The following is a 16,132-nucleotide window of genomic DNA, read 5'->3' on the forward strand; positions in this document are numbered from 1 at the left end:
GGGATACTTTTGTATCTGTTACCTTGTTTGATCGCATGAAGGTAGGGTGATGACCAGACTGGTGAAATAGAAAAATATATTCTCCTGCTCCTCAAACCTTTGTTTTCAGTTAGTCATTGCCCTAATTCTACAAGATCTTTATTTCCAGGAAATGCCTTGGTCTCATTGTGATAGCCTGATTCATTAATAACTGATGAAATTCTCTTTCTCAAAATGACTAATTTAAATAAAACATGCACAAATGACTTAGCTATATTTTTAGGAAACTACAAGGAAAAAAAGTCCAGAAAATAGGGATACTTTGTTCCCTGCCATCCACCCACACTGTTTAAATAATAGATATTAGTCAACTGAAATCATACAGAATTTATGAAGGGCAAATCTGACAAGGTGCTCTATTATCCTAAACATCGGAGAGCCGTAAAAGGGTATACGATGTAGTTCCTACCTCGAAGAGCTTTTAACACATTGGTGGTGATGGTGGTGTGCGTCTGTGTGTGGAAGAAAAGTTCAAGAAGGTGACAACATCGACAATGACAACACGAACAAGGCCCCTGCCAAGTGAGAGGAAACAGAGTCACAGGAAGCATTACTTTGGATTTATTTATTTTTTTTTAATTTTTTTTTCAACGTTTATTTATTTTTGGGACAGAGAGAGACAGAGCATGAACGGGGGAGGGGCAGAGAGAGAGGGAGACACAGAATCGGAAGCAGGCTCCAGGCTCTGAGCCATCAGCCCAGAGCCTAACGCGGGGCTCGAACTCACGGACCGCGAGATGGTGACCTGAGCCGAAGTCGGACGCTTAACCGACTGAGCCACTCAGGCGCCCCTGGATTTATTATAATGAAGAGGAATGGATGTATTCATTAGGATAATGGAGCCTGCGACTACAACGCTAGTCTCAAAACGTGTAATCCCTCAAACGCAGCACAAGGTTCTCAGTCATCAAAAGTTAAAGACAGGTGTTCCTGACTGGTGGTTGATTCCGCTCCAAATGGCAATTTAGAGACCTAGGTCCTTTCGTATTGTGGGCCCACCGTGTTCAATGTATAGCTTCCAGGTTTGCTAGGCTTGTCCCCATGAAGCTGGCAGAAGGAGAAAGAACATGGAAGATGGGACGTTTGAATAGCCCGATCTGAACGTCACTTCCACTCAAGTTCCATTGGCTGTAACTTCACCATGTGGCCCACAGCTCACTGTGAGGGCGGGGGGGGGGGGGTGTCGGGAAGTGTAATCCCGCTGTGTGTCCGGGAGAAGAGATGGGTTTGTTGGTCACCTAGCAGCGTCTGCCACAGGCTTCATGGTGGCAGGGCACTTGAGATCGGTCTTGAAGCGACGTGGAGTATTCTGACAGAGATTCAAAAGCATTAATCCGGGTAAAACGCAAAGCATGAAAAAGGACACAGGAGTAGTTAGTTGACAACAGCAAAAATGAGAGCGCATCCTCGGAAAATGAGAAATGGTCCGGTTATGAAGAGCTTGGCATGAGCTGCGTGAGAGAAACCGATGGAACGATAGGTGGGGGCTGTTTCCAACCTGAAGCCACATTTTTAGAGGTTTGCAACTCATCCCCAGAAGCTTACACCCACCAGGGGGCTTTTGGTTTTGTTTTGTTTTGTTTTGTTTTGTTTTGTTTTGTTTAACTACCAGAAGTCAACTCCCACTTGCAGGACAGTTGGGGTTGAGATTGATTCTCTTGCTTTTGCTTCCTACTCTGGTCTTTCCTAGAAAGTGAGTTCTTCTGTTTGTCTCCACCACGTGGTAGCAGCGGCTAAGAGGGGGTGAAGACCCTCAGTGTGAGCGGCTTCATTCTGAGCTGTCAGAAATCTCCAGGGGGGGTCTCCTGTGGAAACACCAGTCTAGAGCATGGTATTTGCTGAATGCTGTGTTTGGGATGGATCCCAAGTTCAGTAGAGGGAGGAGGGCGGTGGGGGGTGGGGGCAGGGAATTCCTTTCTTACTCTAGGACACCATCAGCTCATGCTCAGGATCCCGGGATTGAATTACCCATATTGTTTTCTTAGCTTGCATAGCTGTGTCTGGGGCTCCTAGTTATAGAAGTATCCGGTCCTCTAAAACTCCAGCCTCAGCCCTCAGCCTTATGACCTCCTGACAGTGATTAATTGGGAAGGGTGGGAGCTAGGGAAATCCTTTCCCCTCCCTTTAGATCTGCCAACTTGGCTTTGAACCTGCAAGAGTGTCTGAGCCAGGAAATGTATGTCCCCACACTCTCCACCCCTTTTCTTACCCTTATGTCTGTTCCATGCTGCACATTCTATTTGGCAATCATATACAGTCATATTTGCTAAATGAATTTTGACCTAGGCTTTACTCTGTGCTGACACTGGGAAGCTTCTGTGTGACTTATTCTACCTCCTTCCTTCAGCTTCTGACTATGAAATTAATGGCTGTGAAAATTTACCTTTGATCTACAGTTTGGGGAGGATTTCTTTCATTGTTCCTACCAGGATATAAGTGTGATTTGTATATCTTTCTTAGGCCACTAAAAAAAATACACAACAGAACATTTGATATAACCCTGGGACATCTAAAAAGTGCTTCTTTTCAAAGCAAACTTGAAAGAGATTTAGCACAAAATTTTTCCAGATCTTGAACACATCAACTATATTTGGTATTATGGAAAGGAAGGTGTTTGCTTTCCTGTGGCAAGCATTTCTAGATATTCTGTTTTCTCCAGCTGGCCACAAAGTAAAACCTAAAGAAAACAAAAAAACCTAATGAAATCATGATTGCATTGTGTCCTCTGTCCTTTACGCATCTTTCTTCCTCTTCTTCACCAAGACACCCGTCCTGGTTCCCGTTCCTGGCCACCTTCTGTGCTTATACCCTTTGAAAAACTAGATCTTGTTAGCGGCAGGCATTTGGTGTTTTTTTGCTTTTTGTTGCTTGCTTGTGGGAAAGATGAAATTCGTTAGGTCATTGGCACAGAACCGGATCATTCCCCAACATACTCTCTGAGATCTGTATGTCTCTTAAAACATTTGGGGCGACAACAAGGTATCGTGGACTGGAACGTGAGCAGAAATTAAGCAGAATGTGGGTCCAAATTCTAGCTCTGCCTCTTACCTCTGTGGAATCTTAAACAAAACACGTGACCTCTCTACTCTGCTGAGCCTGAATTGTGACAGCATTGATTAGTTTTAGCTGTCCTTGAAGTGGATGTCAATGGGACGCTACAGTGTGTATTTTCTTGTTCCCCGTTCCTTTTACGTGATATGATGTGTGTGAGATTCATCATGGGGTTGCATGTAGCGGTGGTAGGCTCAGCGAAATTTAAGGTAGCGCCTTCTATATCACAGAGCCTCTGTCCGTTCAACTCAGTGGACATCCGGGTGGTTTCGGTTCTTCTGAATCGTGATTCTGTGATCATTTTGTGTAAAATCTTGTGTTCGTATTCTGTTGCGCACTGTCCTACACTGGGCTCCCCAGGAAGCAGCTCGGAGAGAGATTTGCTTGCGGGAAGTTTATTCCTTTCTGCCCATCCAGATCAAATGTGTCTTCAAAACCAGCACCTGCTGGGGGCAGTGAGGAAGGGGATTGGACAGAAAGAGAGAGGTTGGACTGCAGTGCAGTCACGACAAAGACCTCAGCCAACCTACGCGGATCTCTAGAGCTGAAATGGCCCTACAGAGTTAGGCCAAATAGGGGCAAGGAGGCTAGACCTTTAAATATCCCACATTGACCAGACATTGGATGTGAACTGACCCAGGAAAGGGAGCATGATATTTTTAAAGTTTGTTTATTTATTTTGAGGGAGACAGAGACGGTGCGAGCAGGGGAGGGTCAGAGGGAGAGGGAGAGAGAGAATCCCAAGCAGGCTCCATGCTGCCAGCTGCAGAGCCTGAGGCGGGCTTGAACCTGCAAATCGTGAGAGCATGACCTAAGCTGAAACCAAGAGTCAGACGCTTAACCGACTGAGCCACCCCAAAGTGGTGCCCCACTTTGATGCCCCAAAGGGAGCATGATTTTGAGTGAGATATCTCTCTTTAACAGAGAGTAGGAGACATATCTGTGAGCTGTTAGCTATCAACATTTCTAACAGCTGGTAGAGTAAGTCTTTCGATCCTAAAAGTCCTACAGTGTGTGTGTGCGTGTGTGTGTGTGTGTGTGTGTGTGTGTCTGTAGATACTGTCCAACAATATTCCAAAGTGTTTGTAACCAACCTCCCTCTTAATTTAGATTCTGAACTCCCCAAGTGGGATCATACCATAAAGATAAAGGAACATTTATAGAAGGGAAACATAAATGAGAATATTCTATACGTTAACTTAATATTTTCTGTGTTATGGGGAAAGCAAAACTGAGAAACATCGGAATAGGCTATTTGTCATTTTCTACCTTAGGGCTTAACATCCTGAAAAATGTCAACACTGACCAGAATGTTCTGAAGTCTAGTTATGGAGTTAATAAATTCTAAAGACTTCCTTCTGTGCTGAGAAAAGAAAGGAAAAGAGATATGAATTGACTGTTGCCTTGAATTTAATTTTTCAGAGTGGCCAAATTGATGAAGGTTCCTGTGTATGAGACCCCAGCTGGATGGAGATTCTTCTCAAATCTGATGGACTCAGGACGGTGCTCTCTGTGTGGAGAAGAGAGCTTTGGCACTGGTAGGTTTTTGCTGATGTAATGTTACTGGAGAGGGTGGCTATAGCCCTCTGTGACCCCAGTTTGGAGACCTGTGACCCCACTGTGAATCAAATGCTAGAGGAAGAGATAATTAGAGGGAAAAAAATCAGAGAAACCTGGGGGGATATGTGCTATGATGCCCTAGTCTCTTCTGTCCATTTTTTTTTTTTTTTTGGTTTTTATTTGGGTCATATGTAATTCTACTTTTAATTTTTTGAGGGACCTCCATTTTGTTTCCCATGGTGGCCGTACCAGTTTCTATTCCCACCAACAACGCATGAGGGTTCCCCTTTTACCACATCCTCACCAACGCCTGTTGTTTCTTGTGTGGTTGATTTTAGCCATTATGACAAGTGTAAGGTGACATCTCATTGTGGTTTTGATTTGCATTTCCCTGATGATTAGTGATGTTGAACATCTTTTCATATGTCTGTTGACCATCTGTGTGTCTTCTTTGGAAAAATCTCCCTTCAGGTCATCTGCCCATATTTTAATCAGATTGTTTGGTTTTTTTTTTTTGGGGGGGGGGGGGTGTTGAGCTTCCTAAGTTCTTTATATATTTTGGGTACTTACCCCTTATCAGATATATTATTTGCAAATATCTTCTCCCATTCAGTAGGTTGCCTTTTTGTTTTGTTGATAGTTCTCTTTGCTGTGCAGAAACTTTTATTCTGATGTAGTCTCAATAGTTTATTTTTGCTTTTGTTTCCCTTGCCTTAGGAGACATATCTGGAAAAATGTTGCTATGGCCCATGTCAGAGAAACTGTCTGTTTTCTAGGATTTTTTATGGTTTCATGTCTCACACTTAGGTCTTTAATCCATTTGGAGTTTATTTTTGTGTATGATGTATATTTACCCCAAGGAAACGAAAAAACTAATTTGGAAAGATATATGCACCTCTATTTTCATTGTGGCAGTATTTACAATAGCCAAGATATGGAAGCAACCCAAATGTCCATTGACAGATGAATGGATAAGGAAGATGTGGTGTAGTGTGGTGTGTGTGTGTGTGTGTGTGTGTGTGTGTGTGTGTGTGTGTGTGTATACATACATACATACAGTGGAATATTACTCAGCCATAAGAAGAATGTGACCTTGCCTTTTGCAACAACATGGATGGACCCAGAGGGCACTGAGTGAAATTGGTCCATCAGAGAAAAGCACGTACTGTATGATTTCACTCCAATGTAGAATTTGAGAAACAAAACGAATGAAGGAACAAAGATACAAGCCAGAAAACCCTCTAGACTCCTTTTTAAAAAAATTTCTTTATTCTTGAGAGAGAGAGAGAGAGAGAGAGAGAGCAAGTGGGGGAGGGACAGAGAGAGAGAGGGAGACAGGACTCAGGACCTCTGCTTAGTACTGATGTAAGATTTCCTACCCTTTCAACCAAAGGGAGAAGGTTTTTACTTGAAACCCTATTCCCGTAGCAATGGATTTTTGCATGGGCTTTCAGGATGAGAAAGTTTGCAACTTGTGCCTCCAACAGTTTAAGCCTGTTGTTTCCTGTGAAGGAAAGGTTTGGGGAACTCAAAGGGCTTCATGCTTATGTCTCAGAAGCTGCTCCTTACCTGCATGCCTGCACCACCATATCTCTCTCTCTCTCTGTTTCCAGTCTTTTCTGTGATCACCCAGTGAGTTGGAAGTGTGTCCCTTGTTTCTGGGGATTCCAAGCAATTTTAAACTAACATGACTAACATGACTATACTTGGCCTTTAAGAATTTTTGAGCCTCTTATGTGACTTCTTAATTCTTACTTATATGGAAGCATCCTCTTTTTCTTATGCTCTCCCAAAGGGGTGACAGTTTTGTGTCTTGTTTCTCCTTGAAGGGGGTTGTCAGTTTTTGGAATTCACTTTATTTGCCTTGTGATCTCAGGTTTCTGATGGGTTCAAGAAAAGTTATGATTTGGTAGGTTTCTGGCCTTTTCTTATTACTGGGATAGGAGTAACATTCTCTTGGAGATTTCTACATCCTAAACAGAAATGCAGAAGTGGAACTCCAAAAGTAATTTTTAAATAATTTCTCTCCTATTCTCACCCCTTCCTTAATAGTTTTTTTCCAGTTGGGATCCAAAGATCTTTAATTTTAATTTTTTTTAACGTTTTATTTATTTTTGAGACAGGGAGAGACAGAGCATAAACAGGGGAGGGTCAGAGAGAGGGAGACACAGAATCTGAAACAGGCTCCAGGTCTGAGCTGTCAGCACAGAGCCCGACGCGGGGCTCGAACTCATGGACCGTGAGATCATGACCTGAGCTGAAGTCGGCTGCTTAACTGACTGAGCCACCCTGGTGCCCCGGGATCCAAAGATCTTAATATTATAACTGATTGATATCTCTTAAGTATCTTTTATCTTTTATTTTTTTATGCTTATTTATTTATTTTGAGAGGGAGATTGAGTGAGCAAGGGAGAGGGAGAGGGGGAGAGAATCCCAGGTAGTCTCCATGCTGTCGGTGCAGAGCCTAACGTGGGGCTCGAACCCACACACTGAGATCATGACCTAAGCTAAAACGAAGAGTTGGGTGCTCAATCACTGAGCCACACAGGTGTCCCCTCTCTTAAGTATCTTTTAATCTGCATATCGTCCTTTCACGTGTTCTCTAATTTATTAATTGAAGAAACTGGGCCATATGTCCTACAGAGCTTTTAACAGCTTTGATCTTAATGTTGATATCCTCGTTTTTCTTTCTAATTTCTTTGGTGCATATTCATATAAGGAGAAGCTATTGATTAATATGCCTTGTCTCTGAGGTGAAACCACCTTAGGACATTCTATTATTAATAGATATTTTCTTTTCTAGCATTTTCTTTTCTAAAAACTCTACAGTCTCTTGTGACTTTTTTTTTTTTTTTTTTTTTAATTTTTTTTTTTTTTTCAACGTTTTTTTATTTATTTGTGGGACAGAGAGAGACAGAGCATGAACGGGGGAGGGACAGAGAGAGAGGGAGACACAGAATCGGAAACAGGCTCCAGGCTCCGAGCCATCAGCCCGGAGCCTGACGCGGGGCTCGAACTCACGGACCGTGAGATCGTGACCTGGCTGAAGTCGGACGCTTAACCGACTGCGCCACCCAGGCGCCCCTCTTGTGACTTTTTTTAAGGTATACAGTCATATAATCTATGACTGAAAGATTTTTTATGTTTCGTTTTTTAATATTTATACCTCTTATGTCATATTCTTATTGCATTAGGTATAATCTTCAAAATTGTATTTAAAAATAATGGTGATAACTCATGACTTTAATGGAAATGGATTGACTCTTTTACTATCCGTTGTGGTGATTGCTTTTTGATGGGGGTAAAATCTTGATCAGGTTTATATATAATTTTTCCCATTCTCATTTTAGTTAGAATCTTATTAGAAACTGCTGTTGGATTTATCAGGTGCCCTTTCAGGACCTAGTGATACACTAATACTTTCTTTTCTATTTTATTATGCACGTTATGAAATATCATGATCGAGGTGCGGATGTCAAACCATCCTTGAATTCCTGAGACTAAAGTCCTGTTTGGTCAGGCTTAAACAGATTGCTGTAAAACCACATTAACTGGTCATAATGACAGCACTTCAGGCTATGTTGGGGTTCTGAAGAAATTTCATCCTGGGCAGTTTTCTTCTCTTACCCAAACTGGTTAGACCCTGAACTAGAAGGTATTTAGAATACAAGTGCTTAAGATCACACCTTAAGAAACTCAGGTCTTTGGTTACATAATTAGAAAGATGCACAGATGATATTCTACAACGCACAAACTTTAAGTGTCCATGATAGAGGAATAGCAAAAATGCTGTGGGAGATGCGAAAATGCTTTGGGACTGGAGGTTCAAAGGAGACTCCAGGAAAGATCTGGAAGCTGGGCTAGTTCTTAAAGAATGGGAAGGATTTGTACACACAGAGATGAAAGGACCGGGCCTTGCCAGATGGAGGGATCGATGCCAAGAAAGAAAAAAGAGGTTGGAGAGCAGGGGATATGTGTTACCAGTAGCCAGTTGTTTGGTTTGTCCGAAGACATGTTTTCCAAATATGAATCAAGACTCATTTGGGGTCATGAGATTAGTGAAATGTCATGAGCAGCTTGTGAAAAGCAACTGAGTAGGCTAGAAACCTGTTGGAATGCATCATGTTTAGTAAAGGTAAACGTTTATTCTGAGAAGTGTGTATATATAAACATGCCCACAAGTATCTATGTGTATGCTTGGTCTCCTTGTAACGTGTGCTTATTGTGGGTCGTGGCCAAAAATTTCTGGAAAAGACGGGCCTGTAGCGGAGGTCAGCAAACGTTTCTATAAAGGGGTTGGAGAGTAAACACTGAGGATTTTGCAGACTACTGCCTCTTTCGCGGTTCCTCAGCACTGCCTCTGTAACACAGATGCAGCCATAGACAATACATAAATGGACAAGGAAGGCTGTGCTTCGGTAAAAACTTACGTAGAAAAATAGGCAAACCTCTGATTTGTAGGATAGGTTAGAGGAGGGATTATCAAGAAGCAGTACCAGGAGGAGAGGTGAGGAGGGGTCAGTTTGTGAGGCCCTTCACCTGCCTAGCTTAGACGCTGGGGCATGATTCGACCGGAACTGGGAAACCATGTTCTGCACTGGAGGGACTTCTGCTCGAAGACACCTTTCAGAGCCCGACGCGGGGCTCGAACCCACGAACCGGGAGATCATGACCTGAGCCAAAACCAAGAGTCAGATGCTTAACCCACTGAGCCACCCACGTGCCCCTACTTACAGGCACCTCTCGGCAAACTTTGCTCTCGGACAGTTACGCAGGTTGCAACTTGTAGGCTGGCCTAGAAGGGGATTTTAAAAGTCTCTCGCAGTCGGGCTTAGTTACCAGTTTTTCCTTTTAAGGAGCATGAGGCATTGCCTCCTCCACCATTTTTCAGGTTCAGGTGACTTTAGCCTCATTAGCCTGATTTGACAGATAAAGCTCCTGAGCCCCAGAAGTAGTGAAGTGACTCACGCGGGGCCACCTGGCTTGGAAAATGTCCCCGCTTGAATTACGTGACCGTTGACCCGAAAGACTGGTTTCCTGCCCTACACTGTGCCATTTTCCACCGTGTCGATCAGTCTTTCTGATGAAAGCATTGACGAATTTTATTTTTCAAGCACTCAGCAGTAAAGGACTATTAGGTGGCCTCAGTAGCTGGACCACTCAGTCTTGCAAGGAGAAAATAGCTTCATTCTGTTCTTATTCTGGGCTTTATTAATGCCAATTTTTGAGACGCACTGACCTGGTGTGTCAGAATCACCTGGGAAACTTGCTAAAAATACGTATTTTCTATCCTACCCTTACTTGGAATATCAGGGAGGGCGGAGCCTGAGAATCTGCATTTTAAATGAGTATAGTTGTGTGGTTTTTTTACAGTTTGGTTATTTTTGACAGAGAGAGTATGTGTGTGTCTGCATGAGCATGTGTGTGTGTGCACAGGTGTGGGGGAGGGGCAGAGAGAGAGAGAGAGAGAGAGAGAGAGAGAAAGAGAAGCCTAAGCAGGCTGTGCACTGTCACTGCAGAGCCCTATACAGGGCTTGAACTCATGAACCATGAGATCGTGACCTGAGCCGAAATCAAGAGTCAAACACTCAACTGACTTAGCCACCCAGGCGCCCCTGTGATTTTGATGTGCAGTCAAGAGTAGAAACCATGGCTCTAGTGAAAACCAGTATTTTTGGTTTCTTCAGGAATGGTAGAAAGAGTATCCTTGATGTGCCACGGGGTGTGGTCCAGGAAGTCTAGAGGCCCCAAAATGTGAGGCTGATGAGTATGTTCAAGACCCTTACCTGTCAGTCACAAACAAGCCGCATGGCCTCTCTGACCCTCAGGTCCAGTCTGTAAAAGTCAGCTGATCACGGGAGTTCCCTACCTTCCTTGAGACGTGATTTTCAGAAACAAGTGAGCTAACTAAGGGAGGAGAAAGTGACAGATGGAAAGTTTTAGACCTGAGACTGCAGAGGTGCTTCTAAAAGTATCCAAGCTTTCTGGAGTGGAGGCCTTTTTCTGTGTCCCCGGGGCATGGATCTGTGTACCAACTAGGAATGCATATTTCAGTGCCAAGAGAACTTGAAAATATGGATCTGACTCAGGCACAAGAATGTGAAGCTTTTTTTTCCAAGATGAGCAAGATGTATTCTGAGTGGAAGTTTCCCTTGCCAGCTTCTTGAGCTCCTAGAACTTTCCAAAGTGACAAGCTGGTCATAGGATTGGAGTTCAAGCTTCTCTCCTATGGAAAGGTCCACATCCTGGACAATAAGAAACCCGTATTTATGACTCTGTCAGAGAACCAAAGTCACTTAAGAAGCCAGACCATCTTTTGTGCTAGGACCGGTACTCACCTACTTCCTGGGGAGAGCCTTGGAAAACTACTTTATAGAGAGAAGGGGTGCTTTATAAATTCTCAGATCTAAAGAGAAGAAAACTATTCATCTAAATGGCATTCTGGCTACTTTTTTAAAGTTCTGAATTTGAAGGAATCTGGACTTGTTCTCATACACAGAAGGGGACAAATGAAACAATTAAAACTAAGGTCAATAAAACCAAAATTTTGGAAGATTTTTTTTTTGGCATTTGTTGATGAGGTTCTACTGGTTTCCATCATTGACATCAACTTTCTAAGAAGTGATACCATTTTGAGAATGTATGAATTGTTACAGCCCGAAGCATTTTCCCTTACGGGCAACACAGAAGAATCACTATGTTCACGAAAGCCTGGGTGAGCTCCAAGCTTGAACACCATCTTGAAAATTACTATTACTTTTATTATATATTTTTAAAAAGCTAATGTCAACAGTCATACAAATTTGTCAAATCAAGCAATACAACAATGTTTATTATTGCCAAGGAAGCACTCTCTGTTGGGTTTCTCACAATAATAATAATCTCTTTGAATGAGCACTGAGTATGTACTAGGGCATTGCTATGCCTTTTGTTTGCATCCATTCTTGAAGATTTGGAATTGAATCCAGGTCTCCTGGCACCAATATGACTTGTCCATCATTGTCACACCAGCTTTTTCCACTGTGAACTTTGGAGTACAGCCTGGTGCTCTTGAAGTTGGCTATTTTTACATCTGCTCAGCCTCTTGCAAAAAAAGGGAGAGACCCAGAGTATGTGTGTATTCCACATCACAAGAAATTTCAAATTTTTGAGATGGGTTCAATCCCTCTGCATGCCATGCAGAAATTCTAAATGCTGAGAGGACAGGGGCCATGACTATTTTGTTCAACTCTATTTCTTTGATATCTGGCAGGCCTTGAGTGTTTGCAGATTAGATGGAAGGATAGAAAGAGGGATGGAATAATGGAAGGAAGTTAAGGTAGGAAGAAGAAATAAAGGATAGAAGGAAGCCTGGAAAGATGGATGGAAAGTGGGTGAATTGAAAGAAAGAAAGAAATAAGGAGGAAAACAAAGAATTTCCGTTTTGATATTTCTTCTTTGCATTGTTAGTACTTAACATTTTTGGCATTTTTGAGTGGATATATTTCTGGAGATCTGGGCATTTCTATCCCAAGATTTGGGAGGGTTCATAAAAACAAATGTAGACCAGTTGAAAGGGAGTGGGGGAGGGGTTTTATGAAGTACAGTAAAATCAGAGTTACATAACATTTAAAAATAAAGTTTTGGTAATTTCAGTTATCGTGTAATGATTAGCACAAATTATTAGCTAACACAGGGCAGAATTCTAGGAAGACTCCTTCCCCAAACCTGTGTTAATGAATGGATTTAAAATTTTAAATAGTATTAAGTATTTGTAATTTGCTTGCTTTACTTACTTATTTACTGTGTGTGTGTGTGTGTGTGGTTGTTGACAGTAAATAGCTGCAAATAGCCACATGTTCAACAGTGGGCTACGTTCTAGCTTTAGTGAGCTTTTGTAAGTGTTAAATTCTTATAGCCTTCAACCTAGACATTCTCTGCTCTATTGTCTTATGGTTTATAGTATTGACTTCTTTTCCAGTTGCTTTATGAAAGGAAATTTTCTTTCCCCTAATAGTGGTATAGTTTATAACACCTCCGGGGCCATGCCTTTCCTTTTGTTTATATTTCACACAAGACCTATGTACATCCCAACTTGAGACTGGGTTCACAGTATTGCTGTTGAACAAATATTGAATAGGTTCAACTGTCTCTTATTAGACAATGATGTTACTTAACATTGTACACTTTCCAAAAGGTAAAATCAGGGCAAATTTTAGTCCATTCCCTATCTAGATGATCACAAACTGTACAATGGGCTGTTTCCACTTCGGTTCAATCTCTAGGACAGAAAAAGGGGCCCTGTAGACATATGAATTTCAGATTATTGAGGTTCTGCCACATTTCTTTCTCCTATTCGTGGCCAGTTGTGTCAACTTGGCTGGGTAATAGATGTGATGTCAGAAGGCTGTGGTGACAGCATTATCAGTGCTGGGAGAGCAGTTTCTCCACTGGACTAATTGGGACAGGCTGTGTGCGCATGCACAACTCAATCTAGGCTAGACCACAGTGCAGAGGGGCTCTGGTTGACATCCCCAAGGGCCTCCTCATAAAGTCTGAAAACTGAAACTCCCTTCTTGCCCATCCACAAACTATCTACGCCTGTGCTGGGAAACAGATCTCCACCTGGAAGGGGAAGAGTATCTCTATCACATAAAATCCTTTTCTTGGGATCTCCCCAGTTCCAGTTGCATTGACCTTTCAATTCATCTTCTAAGCTGATGACAAGTAGCAAGAGAGGGTGTGGGATGCCCACGTGTGAAGCAGAAGCAAATGGGTGGACCTCGGAGGCTGTGTCCACACTTCCCAGTGCATTCTGGGACTGAGAAATCACTGTCCGCAGCCACAGATCGAAGGAGTCTAGATAGACCATGGGTTTCTTTTCATAGTGACTACTAAGAGACTTCTAATGAGGGGGCCCATCCCTTGGTATTTAAGATGCTGTTCCTAAAATTGTTCTTGGAGGCTTCCCCATCTGCTCTCTAGCAGTTGCTAGGTGGCTCCACTGAGAACAAAGTATAGTGACTATGGTGGTTATGCCCTGTGGTTGCAGACTTTAAACCCTCTGGAGAAATTTCTGGTTCAGCTTGTGACCTGTCAAAGAGTAGTTCCCGGGGAGTTGTGTTGTTTTCATGAGCACTGGTGACAAAGAAAGAGGGTGGGATGTATGAGTTAGCGGATCCCACTGTGCCTTACCTTCCTGTGCTTCTGTGCTCACGTGAGGGAATTGTGTCAGCTGACCAGCCACCATATTGTTAATGCTTTCGCCTCCTCTGGGATGGATGGCTTGACTGCCTCGGGGCACATGTTAATAAAATAGTGCTTGCTAATACCTATTATTTCTTGAGCACCTCCTAAGTGACAGATGCCATGCTTAGGACCTCCTATACATTATTTCACTGAGATTTCTCAACAATGAAGTGGAGACCATACTGTAATTGAGGTTTAGGGAAGAAGATCAAGCCAAAAGCCAATGGCCAAGATAACACTGACAGAGTCAGCATTCAAACCCAAACTCACTGGCTCCATAGGACCCCGCTGTCCCTGTTTAAGGAAATGCAGAGGGGTCATTTACTCCCATGTGGTTATTCTTTTAGATGGGGATGGCATGAATGTCAGGGGACTTGGGAGAACGGTGTCATGGGAACAGCACCGCACCACAAATTAACAGACCTGGCTTCAGTCTCGACTCCCCCTCTGTGTGGTGGAACTGCCTTACACAGATGGCTTAGCTTCTCTGGGCCTCAGTTTTTCAATGGGATGATCTGTGACATTTTTTTCCAATGTAGCACTCCGGTTGCTTCTAGCTAGCTAGCTCCTTTTAGTGGGGAGTGAATCCGATGAATTAGATCAAGCTACATACTAGGGTCTCACTCGGTCATTCATTTATTCGTTCAATGAATATTTACTGCATACCTTCTGGGCTCAGAGAGTGATGCGTAATTTCAGACACAGTCCCTTCCCTCAAGGAGCCTACTGGGTATTGCCATGATCAGGATATTAGTCAAATGCCCTGCAGTATATTTGTATCAAACACTGTCGTTGTCGTCTCATCGTCATCATCATCATTGTCATCATCAAATATATTGCTATATAACATTATTGGTTGGGATCCGTGTTGGCCACAGCTCATTCTACATCTGCTAGTTACTGCCATCCCACCTTTCTGAGCTGACAGCTGGCTCTTGTATACTGCGGGTATATATCCTGACCCGCTTATACACGGAATAGTTGTGCTGTTCTCCAATTGGTGGAAATTTTAGAGCATTTGCTTTTAAAAAGCATCCATTTTTAATCATGGAAAAGTGATGCTTTTTCCATGAGCCTCGCTTTTTGGCAAGATGTAAAAAGCTGAATGTAAGTGGTTTGAAACATGGGGGGGGGGGGACAAACAACACCAGCCCCCCAAAACCAACCTGTCCCAGTTCTATGGCATGTTTTCAAATCTCCCATTCACCTGCAAAGGGTGTCTCCCCGTTTTTCCTCATAACACCCTCTTTAGAAAAGACAAACCCTTGTCTTTGGTGGATAAAAAGAGGATGGGAAGAATTTCACTGCAAATGAGTGAAAACTGCATCCGTAAATGGAAAGGCTGAATTGATATGAGGAGAAAAGCAAAGGGAAATTGGCAACTTTCCCTGACTCTCTAGTGTGAGAAGGAAGAGGTGCGTGTTTGTGTCCCTTATCTTCAGAGGGTCTGCCTCTGCCTCAGCCGTGTGGGGCATTTCCCCTGCCGCGTTGCAGCCCCCAAGGACCGCTGTCGTTCCTGGGCTTTCTGGTTGTAGTGAAACCCATCAGCGGGAGAGCCAAACTGCCCAGGTCTGAGTCTTGTTTTCACCCCTTAGTTACCGTGTGACCTCGTACAAAAGGCCTACCCGTCATCTCTTATTTGTAAAAAGAGCAACTCAGTCGTGGAAATCAGCTCATCGATGTGTGAAGGAAGGTACTGAGTGTGGTGCTTGGTCCTCTGCTGTTCTCTTCCAAGAATGGAATGGAATCTGCTTTGCAATCCTCCTTCAAAAGCCAGTGCACATACCTCCCGTCGTCGTTTCTGCTTCCACGAACTGCGTGTGCTATGGCAGGTGCTGAACCTGCACCGATCCCCAAAACCACCAGGGACCTCTTTGAGCAAGTGGCCTTTCTTATTAGGTGACCAACCATCCCGGTGTGCCTGGGACTCAGAGGTTTTTTGGGATGTGGGACATTTACTCTTGTAATCGGTAGAGTCCCAGGCAAATGGGGATGCGTTGGTGACCCCAAAGTTGGCAAAACCCTCATAAGTTTTTCAGACGAAAAGGGCAGAGAGGAGGCATGATACTGAAGCTGAGTCCAGCAAAAGCCACCCGCTTGAGCAAGGCCAGTGGCATCCCCTGAACTATAGACCGGTGGCCGCTTTCTTCGTTACCATAGTTGAACAAAAAGAGGGAGAGGCTTAATTCACTACCCCTAAGCAATATGTCCCTCATATAGAACTATTCTGACCACTCTTCTTCTAGAGCAGAGG

At 43.3% G+C, this 16,132-nt stretch overlaps 1 protein-coding gene across 1 annotated transcript in view; it reads left to right on the forward strand.

Moving 5' to 3' along the window:
- PGM5 (phosphoglucomutase 5) overlaps positions 1–16,132 on the forward strand; it is a 183,767-nt gene that overhangs the window by 107,139 nt on the left and 60,496 nt on the right. Inside the window, exon 7 of the mRNA XM_042912875.1 lies at positions 4,513–4,628. Coding sequence (XP_042768809.1) covers positions 4,513–4,628 — 116 coding nt within the window. The remainder of the gene's footprint in view (positions 1–4,512; positions 4,629–16,132) is intronic.

Source organism: Panthera leo, chromosome D4 (assembly GCF_018350215.1).
Source record: "Panthera leo isolate Ple1 chromosome D4, P.leo_Ple1_pat1.1, whole genome shotgun sequence".
Taxonomy (NCBI): Eukaryota; Metazoa; Chordata; class Mammalia; order Carnivora; family Felidae; genus Panthera; species Panthera leo.